The sequence below is a fragment of the Pelophylax lessonae genome, assembly GCF_965119305.1.
Source record: "Pelophylax lessonae genome assembly, chromosome: 2".
In the NCBI taxonomy this organism is placed as follows: domain Eukaryota; kingdom Metazoa; phylum Chordata; class Amphibia; order Anura; family Ranidae; genus Pelophylax; species Pelophylax lessonae.
The window spans coordinates 176,179,359-176,193,534 of NC_138769.1; the positions used below are offsets into that span (position 1 = coordinate 176,179,359).

The following is a 14,176-nucleotide window of genomic DNA, read 5'->3' on the forward strand; positions in this document are numbered from 1 at the left end:
TAGAACTGGTGTGATAAAATTGTGGCCCCCCAATATCACATATTGAAGTGGGGTGTTATTTAACAGTGTACTTTTATAAGATTGTATTTTATTCTTGCAAAACTTTGGCCTCTTTTGCTGTGTTAACTGTGCTACACACAGTGACAACAGTTAATGGCCAATTATTTGTAGAACTGGTGTGATAAACCTGTGGCCCTCCCAATACCAAAGATTGAAGCGGGGTGTTATATACCTTTTTCCAGATATACTGCGATTCTCTAGAGACTTTTGTCACAGGGTAATTAAAAAACATGACAGGCAGAGGAAGAGGCAGACACTTACGCAGGGGTGGTAGGGGTAGGCCAGGAGCAGTAGCCCGGAGCCAAAGTGTGAAGTTTCAGAAGGCGCGTTTGATTACGTCAAAGGACGCACCAGACTTGATTGAGTGACTCACTCAGCCTTCCTCTTCTGCACCCTCCTCATCCTCTCTATCTGCACCCTCTGCACCCTCTTCACTGTGTACACCCCCAAAGACACCACCACAAACACCACCACCACATACCCTCCGCTTGAGTCTCTGGAATTATTTTCCGATCCATCACAAGACATTTGCGATACGCAGCCATTGTTGGCATCAGATCAGGAAGAGGAGGTAGCAACAGCGCCACTGAGCAGAGTGACGACAGTACCCAGATGAGCCCAAGGAGGTTTGTCCCCGCTGTTGCGGCCTACTCCGAGATCTCAATTGTTAGTGGTGGGGAAGGTGAAGTGGATGATGACGACGTGTCTATGGACATCACGTGGGTGGCCACAAGAGAGGAAGAGGAGGGGAGTTCAGAGGGAGAGACGGACTGGCAGATAGGGAGGAGAGGCAGGCAGAACTTGCATTGCACGAGAGGTACAAAGCAGACTGCAAATGTATCAGGAGCGAGCCATCAACCATGTACAGTCACATCTGGCGCTCCCAGGGCTCCGGCACATGGCTCCACAGTGTGGGTTTTTTTTAATGTGTCCGTTGCTGACAACAGTGTTGCCATCTGCAGCCTTTGCAGTCAACGCATAAGTCGCGGTAAGCCCAACACTCACCTAGGGACAACCGCCTTAAGAAGGTACCTGAACTCCCATCACCGAGCCCAGTGGGAGCAACACCGTCAGAACCCACAAAGACACACTCCAGGCTCTCACCGTCCAGCCCCTTCTCTTTCTCTCTCCTCACATTTGTCCTCCACTCCACCTTCCATGATGCCGTTGCACGTTGTTCTGGAAAAAGGCAGGCTTCTGTGGCCCAAATGTTGGAGCGTAAAAAAATGATGACGCCGGATAACCCTCTTGCCCAACGTTTGACTGCTGGCTTGTCGGAACTTATAGCCCACCAACTACTGCCATATCAACTGGTGGACTTGGAAGCCTTTCGTAAATTTGTGGCCATTGGAACACCGCAAGTGAAGGTCCCAGGCAGGAAATATTTCTCGCAGAAGGGCATTCCAGAGCTGTATGGCCATGTTCAGCGGCAAGTGAATATATCTCTGGCACACAGTGTTGGTGCCAAGATACATCTGACCACAGACACATGGTCTAGCAAACACGGGCAGGGAAGGTATATCACTTTTACTGCCCACCGGGTGAACCTTCTGACGGCCATCAAACATGTAACCTGTGGCACACGTGTAGATTTGGTTGTACCGCCATGGATTGCATGCAGGCCTGCCTCTTCTTCTCCTCCTCTTCCATCTTCCCTCTCCTCCTCGTCTGCCTCCTCCTCTTCCGCTGCTACTGTCTCTTCCGCTGCACCGCCCAAGATCCCCAGAACCTATTCCACATGCCAGGTGAGACGTTGCCATGCTGCGCTGCGTCTGTTGTGCCTGGAAGCCACACTGGTCCTGCACTCCTTTCAGCTTTGCATTCACAGGCAGATCAGTGGCTGACACCGCTCAATTTGACAGTTTGTAAAGTGGTGTGCGACAACGGTGCCAATCTGCTGAGCACGCTGAAACAGGACAAAATAACACACGTGCCATGCATGGCACACGCCCTGAACTTGGTGGTGCAGCAATTCGTTGCCAAATACCCTGGGGTCCAGGACGTCTTGCGGCAGGCCAGGAAAATCTCAGGCCATTTCAGAAGATCTTACACAGGCATGGCTCGCCTTGCGACACAACCTGCCCCTCAGGCGTCTTATTTGGGACTGCTCGACGCGATGGTACTCAACATTGCATATGCTTGATAGGCTGCTCCGGCAGAAATGTGCAGTTAACGACTACCTGAACGAACTCTGCGGCAGAACAGGTTCTGGGGAGCTTGGGTTTTTTTCACCTCGCCAGTGGCTGTTCATGCGGGACGCATGCAGACTTCTGCAGCCATTTGATGAGATCGCCAAACTGGTCAGTCATGGCCAGGGCGCCATAAGTGACATCATACCTTACTCCTTCTTTCTGGAGCGTGCATTGCGTCGTGTCATTGATCAAGCCGTCGAGGAGCAGGAGCAGGAAGATGAGGAAGTTGCAATGTTGGATGAATTCCCAGTGGGTGCTACTCCATCTGAGACAAATTAACAACAGGAGTCTGAAGAGAAGTAAGAGGAGGATGGTGCCAGGGGCAGATGAGGAGGAGCAAGAAGAGCATGCTTTAAACCTTTCTGGAATCCCTGGTGTTGTCCGTGGATGGGGGGAGGAGAACGAGGACGACGTTATCCTGGATGATGAGCTGGAGCCAGGCCACTACACCGCTTCCAGTTTAGTGCAAATGGGGGCCTTCATGCTCCAGTGTTTTAAGGGGGACCCCCATATAAAATGCATAAAGGCCAGGGACCAGTACTGGGTGGCAACATACTTAGACCCCCGGTACAAATATAAAGTGGCGGAAATGTTACCACAATCACAGAGGGCGGTCAGAATGCAGCGCTTCCAGGCCTTGCTGCGGGAAATGCTGCATTCTGCTTTTGCGTGCGCTGGTAGAGGAATTTCCAGTCACAGAGAGACAGTTGCAGGTAGCAATCCAACAGTGCCTGCAAGAAGAGGGCGGTTTGAAGATGTCTTGGTCACTTCAGATATGAGATCCTTCTTTCAGCCGCACCATCAACAGCTGTACTCCGGATCCAGCAACAAGGAACGCCAAGACCGACAGGTGTCTGACTACATCGGGTTAACGGCCGATGTGGACGCTCTGAGGAGTGATGAACCCCTGGACTACTGGGTGGGCAGGCTTGACCTCTGGCCAGAGCTTGCACAATTTGCAATGAAAATGTTGGCTTGCCCCCCGTCCAGTGTCCTGTCCGAAAGGACGTTCAGCGCAGCAGGGGGGATCGTGACCGATAAGCGCACTCGCCTAGCTCATGACAGTGTAGACTACCTCACATTTATAAAAATTAATGAGGCATGGATCTCTGAGGAATTCAACACATATCACCAGTAGATCATGTTTCATTGAAATTCCTCATGCTAGGCCACAAATATCCGCCAGACCGCCATCCACCCACAGCAATTCCTAGTCCTTGGCTTTGCTACATACAGTGGCATAAAAAGCATTTCATGTCCATTGAATGGCAAATTTTTGGGGCCTTTCAGGGCCGACAATTATTTTTTCTGTGAATGCCTAATGTACCTCCAGCCACCAAATACTATGTTCTTAGCTGTCAGTTAAACCCATGTGGGCTAATTTTTGGGGCCTATACAGGCCGACACTTACTTCTGTATCCTGTGAATGCTTAATGTACCTTCAGCCACAGAATACAGCATTCTTAGCTGTCAGGTAAACCCATGTGGGCTAATTTTTGGGGCCTATACTGGCCGACACTTATTTCTGTATCCTGTGAATGCCTAATGTACCTTCAGCCACAGAATACAATGTTCTTAGCTGTCAGGTAAACCCATGTGGGCTAATTTTTGGGGCCAATACTGGCCGACGCTTACTTCTGTATCCTGTGAATGCCTAATGTACCTTCAGCCAAGGAATACAACGTTCTTAGCTGTCAGGTAAACCCATGTGGGCTAATTTTTGGGGCCAATACTGGCCGACACTTACTTCTGTATCCTGTGAATGCCTAATGTACCTTCAGCCACAGAATACTACGTTCTTAGCGGTCAGGTAAACCCATGTGGGCTAATTTTTGGGGCCAATACTGGCCGACCCTTACTTCTGTATCCTGTGAATGCCTAATGTACCTTCAGCCACAGAATACAACGTTCTTAGCTGTCAGGTAAACCCATGTGGGCTAATTTTTGGGGCCAATACTGGCCGACACTTACTTCTGTATCCTGTGAATGCCGAATGTACCTTCAGCCACATAATACAACGTTCTTAGCTGTCAGGTAAACCCATGTGGGCTAATTTTTGGGGCAAATACTGGCCGACACTTAATTCTGTATCCTGTGAATGCCTAATGTACCTTCAGCCACAGAATACTACGTTCTTAGCTGTAAGGTAAACCCATGTGGGCTAATTTTGGGGCCAATACTGGCGACACTTACATCTGTATCCTGTGAATGCCTAATTTTTCAGACTGGAATTGAAAATCAATGGGTCTGTAAAGGTTCCGCCAAATTGTGGAATGGATGCAGACCCATTTTACAGATGTGTGAATGGACCCTATATGTATTAGACATGTATTTACCGGCTGCTGTCAGTTCTGGCTGATTTATGAAAAAAAAAAATAATAATTTTTTGCTGTATAAAAAAATAATAAAAAATTTAGGGCAACTTTTCCAATTGCAATACTTCTGTTATGACATTGTCCATGTGCTGGGACTATTTGTGCACAGCTAGTACGTCTTTTGTGGCTGCAAATATGACCTAAAGATTTTTAAAGTTCGCCTCCCATTAAAGTCAATAGGGCCCTCCGCGAACTTGCGGTTCGCAGACTTTTGAGAAAATTTGCGGCTGACTTTCGCGAACTGCCCCGGCAGATGTTTGTCCATCACTAGTCATCCTAGCTGTTTTTTCAAGGTTGAGTCTTTACTTTTGAAAGAGCCAGAAGTGTTGTGGTATTTTTATCTATAGTTACACCATCCTACAATACGTTAGGTAGCTCAATTTTCTTGTATACATCTTATAGGAAAAATCATCCAAGAACCTAGATCAAATTCAGCGTTGTGAAAGATGGGACATTAACTGGTAGTACTTGGCCTCAATACAGGTGAAGCCCTGCAAAGCTCAGATCTCCTCTATAGAGCTGCCTTGAGGGATGATAGTCAGCTACCAGAGGGAGCAAAGCCAAACAGTTTGTATGGGCTTGTGTGTGCTCCAGTGTGGAGAAGGCATTGATCTAACTGTACACAGGCATTGTATATGGATGTAAAATGTAGGAATATTGATAACCAAACACTACAGATGTTTTGATGGCAGGTACAACTGAACAAAGTCTAGAAAACAAAGGTCTAATGAGCAGCTATTGAAATAATAAAATTAAGTCCAAAAAATAATAAAATTAGTGAACTTACCTCACTGCTAGTTAACACTAGGTATTTGGTGCATGAAAAAACAAAAAGATTCAATATAGTTAAAATACATCTGCACTGGAAAAAGAATGTAGCTGTCATTGCTGATCCCCCTAAAAAGATGTTTTTCTGAAGTAACATACAACATGCAGCCAAGTCAGAATCCCTCACTTGCATTGTTGTTCTAGGTCAATGATGCAAAAAAAGTATTGGAGCCATTGGATAAGAATAGAGGTGAGGTGACTTTTAGAGGAATCAATGGTAGCCTACACAAGGCTCAAAGATTACATTACACTTTCTATTGAAAATAAAATAATTAAAATTCAGCTTGACACTCTGATGCAATTGCCAACTTGCCAATTCAAATACTGGCAGATATGAAATATACAAATTCTGGGGACAGTTTAATTACAGACTGCACATACTAAACCTACATATCCACTAGACATATAACGGCACTCTTGAGGTATATTAGTTCTCCCAGTCCAAGATTAATGTGTGTGTGTGGTTTGGGTGTTAAGACTTAACTGGCTTAATGCTTGTTCTGGGCAAGTGACTCGGAAAACATTACAACTACTATGCAACTAGCATTTTCCAAAGAAGGACAGACATTGTATTTCTTCTCATACTGGTTCTTGTCTATCTGGATGGTTTCTTTGATTCATATGCTTTATAAAACCTACATTTTCATTTTAAAAGCACTTTCCTTTAATAAGGTTGATACATTCACTGCCTGTGCTAAAAAATACATTCATGATAACCGCAGACCTTTTGTCGATGTGTCATTCTCACCATCAGCTGATGAAGTCTCATCTCCAGCTTTGCCACTTTCAACAGCTGTAACATAAAAGGAAGCATGGGCTGAAGTATCACATAAGATGCCATTATGGCAAAGCATCAGCAGGGGATTTCAGTATATTGTTATAAAGAGAATATACTACAGGGTTTCTGTACACTGGATACAATTAGGCATGCTCTTCTAAATGTACCTTTTCCTGTTTTATTCTCTACCATTAAGGTGCAGAAGAAATGTATATAATGGCTGATATAACTCACCAGTGTATGAAGCTGCAGACTCACTGATTGGACCTCAGCCCCATAGAACATCGCACAACATTCATCTTTGATGGAAATTCTGACATAATATTGCATTTTTTTTTCATTACATACAATACCCTTTCAAGCAACTACATAATGAGATGTATTTATCATATGTTGTAATGAGGATAGCTTCACGTGTACATTTGCAGATTCTGTTAATGATCTCCCCAGCTTTAGTTCATTTCTATGGAAATAATACTGCATATTTTTGCTCTGTCAACTAAATATTGGTCAATGAAGAATGAAGCAAGTCAACTACTGTAAATTTTTATTTTTGTGCTTTTTTTCTACTAGCTCCGGCATTAAAATATGAGAAAGTCTGTTACAACTGTTGTGGACACAGGGCTAATGAAGTGTCCCCATGGGTTTTATCACCCCCTCATTTCCTTCCTACAGTATATTATCTTTATAGATAACTTGTTTTTTAATTAATTTAGTATAAGAAAAAGAACAGTAATCAATTTCCTTTCTGTCCCAGTACTAATGGTTATCGGGACAGACAGAGAGGGTGAATTATGAATCTCTCCAACAAAGACACAGACATCAAGAAAATCCTGACGGGTGTTTTAACACTTCCCCACTGTATCAAAAAAAAAAAATTGGTTTTAGATGCACTTTATGCTGTTTAAGCATATTAAACCAAGCATGGTTTTATAATAAATCTTTGGGAATAATTATCTCAGATGGTCTGTTATTCCCCAGGTTAGCAGGTACAATCTGTCCTTTACTGCTGTCCCTTTCTGGAAAGGCAAATGGTGATATACTGCTGTCAAATTGCACAGACTGTAATCATTTTTCATTTATTATCAAGTTGTTTATGGTATGCTTAAAGTGGAAGTAAACCCTCCTCTACAACTTGTACCTATAGGTAAGCCTATGAAAAGGTACTGTAAATATCTCCTAAACATGTACCGTTTTGGAGATATTTACTTTGCATGCAGCCAGTGACATCACTGGCGCATGCGCTCTGAAGGAACGGCCGCTCATGCCGTTACTTCAGAGCCCTGTGCTGTGGATGCCGGCTCCCGCGCGCAGATGGCCGGATGCCGGAAACCTGGAAGAAGGGCGACCGAACATGTCACCCCCAAGAGAGGTGAGCTGGCGGCACTGCGGGGCTTCGTTCTAAGGTAAGTATTTCATAATGAGCTAGTATGCGATGCATACTAGCTCATTATGTGTTTGTCTTTCAGGTGTTTTTTTTTTTTTTTTTTAATTTTCTGAGGTTTACAACCGCTTTAACACTTCTATGTGGCAAGATTCGTCCTACTGAGATACCAGCTTAAAGTGAAGAGTAGTTGTTGTTCAGTTATTTAGTCGTGTTTGACTCTTTGTGACCTCATGAACCATAGCGTATCAGGCTTTTCTGTCCTCCACTGCCTCAAGCTTGCTTAACTTCATTGTTTCAATGTTGCTATCTATCCATCTTGTTTTCAGTCGTCCTCTTCTCCTTTTTCCTTCCATGTTTCCCAGCATCAGGGTCAAAGTGGAGACTAGGTATTATTTTAATACCCACCAATCCAGCAGTACCTACCCTGGTTTCCTTCATTCACAAGCTTATCCATTCAGCCATGGGGAGTGAAGACAACCCTGTATAAGCTTCAAGAATATCCAGTCGTAGTTAACAAAGAGAGCTTGTGGGCAGAGTTAGAGTTTGGGTAAGCTGGCAGCCATGTATCTGAGTGTGGCTTCCCCAGGTGATGTCAGCTCGAACCTGTTCTCTCATGTAGAGCTCCCCAGGATAGTTGGATACAGCCTAGAAAGGAGGGACTTGGAATAAGTAAATCCTGTAGTGGGAGATGGATCTGGACTGAGTCCGCCACAAAAGCTTGACTAAGATTAAAAGAGAAGTAGGGCTAAAACCCTTTTGGCCCTACTTCTCCTGTGGGTCACAGGAGTGCATGCCTGTGATCTCTGTATTCAGCTGACAGTCCACTGCCGGCTGATGTCACTCAGCCGGTCCAGGCCCTGGAGCGAACCCAATTTTAATGTCTGCTTGGCTATCTGGCCAAAAGTGGGAAAGGGTACCTGTCAAAACCAAGTAACGGCTCCAACCAACCCCCTCCCAAATAAAGTGCCAAAACATAAAGAGGAGGGTGGAGGAGGCAGACAGGCAGACCTCCCCTTTTGAGTAAAGTTCTGCTGTAATGCGTCATAAATACCCATGAGCATTAATGCAACACGTGTAAATGTTTAGAAAACTGCATAAACAATCTAAGGACCTGTTGGGATTTTAAGCTAAGGTATAGATACTACCTAATAATTGTGTCACTGTGTTGTCTATAAGACAACCAATACTCCCTTGCAAAAAATATGACAGCCCCAAGATCTGAACTCTAGAAAAGCAACAACATTCATATTAGTTTTGTTTATGCTTCTAATTGTTACAGATTCCTACAATAAAAGAAAGGTGATATGTGTAAATCTTATTTATTTACAGTGTATAAGCATTAACATTTAATTAATCACTTGTCAAAAGCATTGAGGGTCATTTAGGTTCAGGGTTCTATAGGCTATGCCAGTGGCTTACACTATAAGTAGATTGTACATTCTAACTCCTTCCCGGGCAGCATGTGGTTTACCGTCTTTGTATACCACAATATTTTAAGCTTGGCTTTAGAGGCTCTTGACAAATGTCTCAGTTGATTATTTTTACCTTGAAATGTTTGAAAAAGTAGGTGAATGTCAATGCATATATGCTTTTTTATGTTTGCACTGCAGATCATTAATGATATGGTGTATGTAATAACTTTCTTATATGGAATAATTATTGTCATTGACATGCCTGTTTGCACTTTACTCTGGAAAAAATTTGGCAATTGCTATAACAGGGGCCAACAACCTGTTTGAATGCCAATATGTGTCCCCCCAGCCCCTTGTAATCTTTAAAAGGAACCCATGAGATAGGGTGACATTACAGGCGTACAATTAGCAAACAGGTGTCTCCTTCAAAACAACTTTGAAATGACAGGGACAATATACAGTATATCATTTAATTGATTGAGTTTAGATCTACTTGAAGGTGTTTTGTCTTTGGGCAAACGCATGGTCCAGTTTTGCCTTTTACAAACAATGTCATATAGTGGGTATGTAAGCTCTCTTTAAATGCGGAGCACTATGATATTAGAAAACTTTGTTAGGCCAAAGCTCTATAAAAAACCAACAAGAGTATTTCCATGTCCTAGTCGCAGCTAGAATGACAATCGCAAAACATTGGAAACAACCTGTAGCCCCATCGCATATAGAGGTGGTCTGACAGGTCAACCTCCAACACTCCCTAGAGAAAGCTCATGCGTACTCCACCTTTCGGGGAGCTAAATTTCACAAAGATTGGCTGATTTGGACTCAAAGTGTCTATTTTACCCTGACTGTATAGAGCATCACATATGTATTTACTCTTTCTTATATTTACTCTAATGTTTGACGTTTTCCCTCTTTGCTTGGAGTTCACCTTTTACCTCCAATAGGAAATATGTGCTTCTGAACTTCTATATCTTATTTGCTTGAGTTCTGTATTTGCTACCATTGTTCCAGTTTGCTACCATTGTTCCAGTATATATCACTTACTATATGTACACGTACCATCCTTTACTTTACTGTTCTGTTTTAAAAATTCAATAAAAACAATTGAAAGTAAAAAAAAAAAAAAAAACAACACGCGGAAATATTAAACCAGTGTAACTAAACTGGTCTTTTAAAGTCTGTAATATCTTTTACAAACTCAATAAAATCATATTGGTTAAAAACAATTGGTGGCTTGGGGAACTTTCTCTAGGTATTCAAATGATATTGCATGGATGATATATTACATATTTACTCATTGTCTTTTCAGAAAACACTGCAGTTTATTTACAGTATTAGTTCCTTGACAGTTCCAATGGTTTTAATAAACTATTAATGAGTATTCCTAATCAAAGGTAGGTCTCTGGGTGCCTTGAATTGGCTCCTAAACTTGTCTATGAATCTCAATGCTGTCTTTAGTTGCATTGCTTCTTGCTGTAATGTGAGTGAGCGGTGAATATATTTACAGAGTTATGACCTACAATTCAATTTGCATTTTTAAAGACTTTCATTGCATAAAGCGAAGACGTGCATTTTATTTTTTTACCGAACAATAAATATAACTATGTGTCAAATTACATTTTTTACTTTTTACCACTGCTGACTGTGTAACAGCAAATGTAAGGTCCTGGGAATCTTCCATCTACATTATAATGTGTGGATTACATTGCAGTTCTGGATTTAACTTTATGCAGCGCAATAAATACAATACAACACAATAACTTCACAGACGACTTACTATTATTTTAGAACATATACATAGAATTTTTTAGGAAGTTGGGCTAGTTTTTTTCTTACAAAAGGAAAGATCTCTTCTCTGGCACTTCATGATGTCCCCATAATAATTAATCATCCCAAATACATTTTTAGCAAGTTCTTCTTACCTGCCACATAAAACAGCACAAAGAGCAATGGAGTTCTTCTATGGAGATACATGGTTTCCAGCCACAGGAAAGTGTGCGGCGCACAAAGCAGTCCAGCACTGTAGGAAGATTAACCTAATCCATCCCTCATTAAGCATCTTATTCCTACTTTCTTAGCAAACTGTGAAGGGTCATCAAATCATTGCACACATTACTATAATTTACAGGCTGATCTGGAGCAAAACATTAACTACCTATCTCAAAGCGATCAATTTCAGCTGAAGTTTAACAGTAAAAATTAGGAGTAGGTCATGAACTTACAGTGCTTTTTAATGCCCTGTCAAAATCAACAGCTTGTACTGTATCCATGTACATCTGAACAAACACGTCCCTATATACAAGCTGCATTATTATTTTCCACCATCCAAAAGCAAACCAGATTGCACTGGCTTAGGTTGTCTTCTTTATCGGCTAACCTACCACAAAACTTTACTTTTCTTTTGTCAAAAAGAGATGGCTACATGTTGTTTGACTAATCGTTACAGTTAAACTCAATTAGGCTAGCTCAACAGACTATAAGCACCTTGATTGTATAGGTTAAAATATACTGTATATATAGTGAAACTCATATATAATATATAGATGTGTTAAGAACATATTTCAAGCATTTCTTTATTTTAATTTTTATGATTATAGCTTACAGCTAGTGAAAAGCCAAAATTCAAAAGAAAAGAAAATTAGAATATTACATGAGGCCAATTAGAAAAAAGGATTTTTAATACAGAAATGTTGGCTTACTGAAAAGTATGTCCATGTACAGTATAGTAAGCACTCAATACGTGGTAGGGGCTCCTTTTTCATGAATTACTGCATCAGTGCAGCGTGACATGGAGGCGATCAGCCTGTGGCACTGCTGAGGTGTTATGCCCAGGTTGCTCTGATAGCGGCCTTCAGCTCATCTGCATTGTTGGATCTGGAGTCTCTCATCTTTCTCTTGACAATACCCCACAGATTCTCTATGGGGTTTAGGTCAGGCGAGTTGTATTTCTGTCTGTGTCCCTATTGCAGATTTTCTGAATCTTTCTTTCTAGGGATAGCAGGGACACTCCTGGATAGCAGTGAAAGCACTTACTCTCTCTATAAGACACTACAATTAAATACATTTTAGCATGACATGCACTTTAAGATAAATCGTAGACTTAAATAACTAACATTTCTGGGGTATTGAGGCCCTGACTATATCTACCTAATTACAAACTGCTTGTGTCTCACAAATGCGCTTCTTGAAGAATGGTCAAACATTCCCATAGACACACTCTTAAACCTTGTGGACAGCGTTCCCAGATGAGTTGAAGCTGTTTTAGCTGCAAAGGGTGGGCCAACTCAATATTGAACCCTACAGGCTAAGACTGGGATGCCATTAAAGTTCATGTGAGTGTAAAGGCAAGCGTTCAAATACTTTTGATAATATACAGTGGGGATCGAAAGTTTGGGCACCCCAGGTACAAATTTGTATTAATGTGCATAAAGAAGCCAAGGAAAGATGGAAAAATCTCCAAAAGGCATCAAATTAAAGATTAGACATTCTTATAATATGTCAACAAAAGTTAGATTTTATTTCCATCATTGACACTTTCAAAATTACAGAAAACAAAAAAATAGCATCTGCCAAAGTTTGGGCACCCTGCAGAATTTATAGCATGCACTGCCCCCTTTGCAAGGCTGAGACTTGCCAGTATCATGGATTGTTCTCAATCATCATCTGGGAAGACCAGGTGATGTCAATCTCAAAGGTTTTTAATGCCCAGACTCATCTGACCTTGCCCCAACAATTAGCACCATGGGATCTTCTAAGCAGTTGTCTACAAAACTGAAACTGAAAATAGTTGACGCTCACAAATCTTGAGAAGGCTATAAGAAGATAGCAAAACATTTTCAGATGTCAATATCCTCTGTTCAGAATGTAATTAAGAAATGGCAGTCATCAGGAACAGTGGAAGTTAAAGCAAGAGCTGGAAGACCAAGAAAAATATCAGACAGAACAGCTTGCAGGATTGTGAGAAAAACAATTCAAAACCCACGTTTGACTGCACAATCCCTCCAGAAAGATCTGGCAGACACTGGAGTTGTGGTACATGTTATACCTGAAGGGTTTCACATGTACTGTCACTTTAAGGCTGGCTCCACCCAGGAGTGATGACAAGGGTCAAGGGGCAGAGTGGCCATCTTAGAGACATGTAAGAGATGCATGGATATACAGAGCTATCCTGTAATGCATGTTGGAGTGTACAGTGAGTCCTGAATAAACAACTGTTGTTCCAGATCAGAGTCCTGTGTCTCTCACAACACAGAGAATATAACAGTACTCTATTCCATTATAAAGAGATACTTGTACAAATATGGTCTTCATGGAGGAGTCATCAGAAGAAAACCTCTTCTACGTCCTCACCACAAAAATCTGCGTTTGAACTTTAGAAATGAACATATAGACAAGCCTGATGCATTTTGGAAACAAGTTCTGAGGACTGATGAGGTTAAAAATTGAATTTTTTGGCCAGAATGAGCAAAGGTACATTTGGAGACGAAGGGGCACAGAATTTAATGAAAAGAACCTCTGTCCAACTGTTAAGCATGGGGGTGGACCAATCATGCTTTGGGGTTGTATTGCAGCCAGTGGCACAGGGAACATCTCACGAGTAGAAGGAAAAATGGATTCAATAAAATTTCAAAGCAAATTTTGGATGGTAACTTGATGCCATCTGTGAAAAAGCTAAAGTTAAAGAGAGGATGGCTTCTACAAATGGATAATGATCCTAAACACACCTCGAAATCCACGGGGCATTACATCAAGAGGCGTAAACTGAAGGTTTTGCCATGGCCTTCACAATCTCCTGACCTCAACATAATTGAAAATCTATGGATAGACCTTAAAAGAGAAGTGCATGACAGACAGCCCAGAAATCTCAAAAAACTGGAAGACTTTTGTAAGGAAGAATGGACAAAGATACCTCAAACAAGAATTGAAAGATTCTTGGCTGGCTACAAAAAGCGTTTACAAGCTGTGATACTTGCCAAAGGGGGCAGTACAAGATATTAACTCTGCAGGGTGCCCAAACTTTTGCAGACGCCATTTTTTTGTTTTCTGTAATTTTGAAAGTGTAAATGATGGAAATAAAATCTAACTTTTGTTGACATAAGAATGTCTAATCTGTAATTTGATGCCTTTTGGAGATTTTTCCATCT

General features: G+C 41.9%; 1 protein-coding gene across 2 annotated transcripts in view; it reads right to left on the reverse strand.

Moving 5' to 3' along the window:
* The window catches only part of RS1 (retinoschisin 1), a gene marked incomplete at both ends in the record, with an annotated part of 41,267 nt that extends 30,261 nt beyond the window's left edge, over positions 1-11,006 (reverse strand). Inside the window, 3 exons of one of the 2 annotated variants that reach the window (XM_082244336.1) lie at positions 5,415-5,431; positions 6,180-6,248; positions 10,955-11,006. In XM_082244336.1, the coding sequence (XP_082100462.1) occupies positions 5,415-5,431; positions 6,180-6,248; positions 10,955-11,006 (138 nt within the window). Of the gene's footprint in view, positions 1-5,414; positions 5,432-6,179; positions 6,249-10,954 lie in introns of those variants that run through there. The other variant, XM_082244337.1, reaches the window with a different exon arrangement.
* Positions 11,007-14,176: the final 3,170 nt, after the last annotated feature.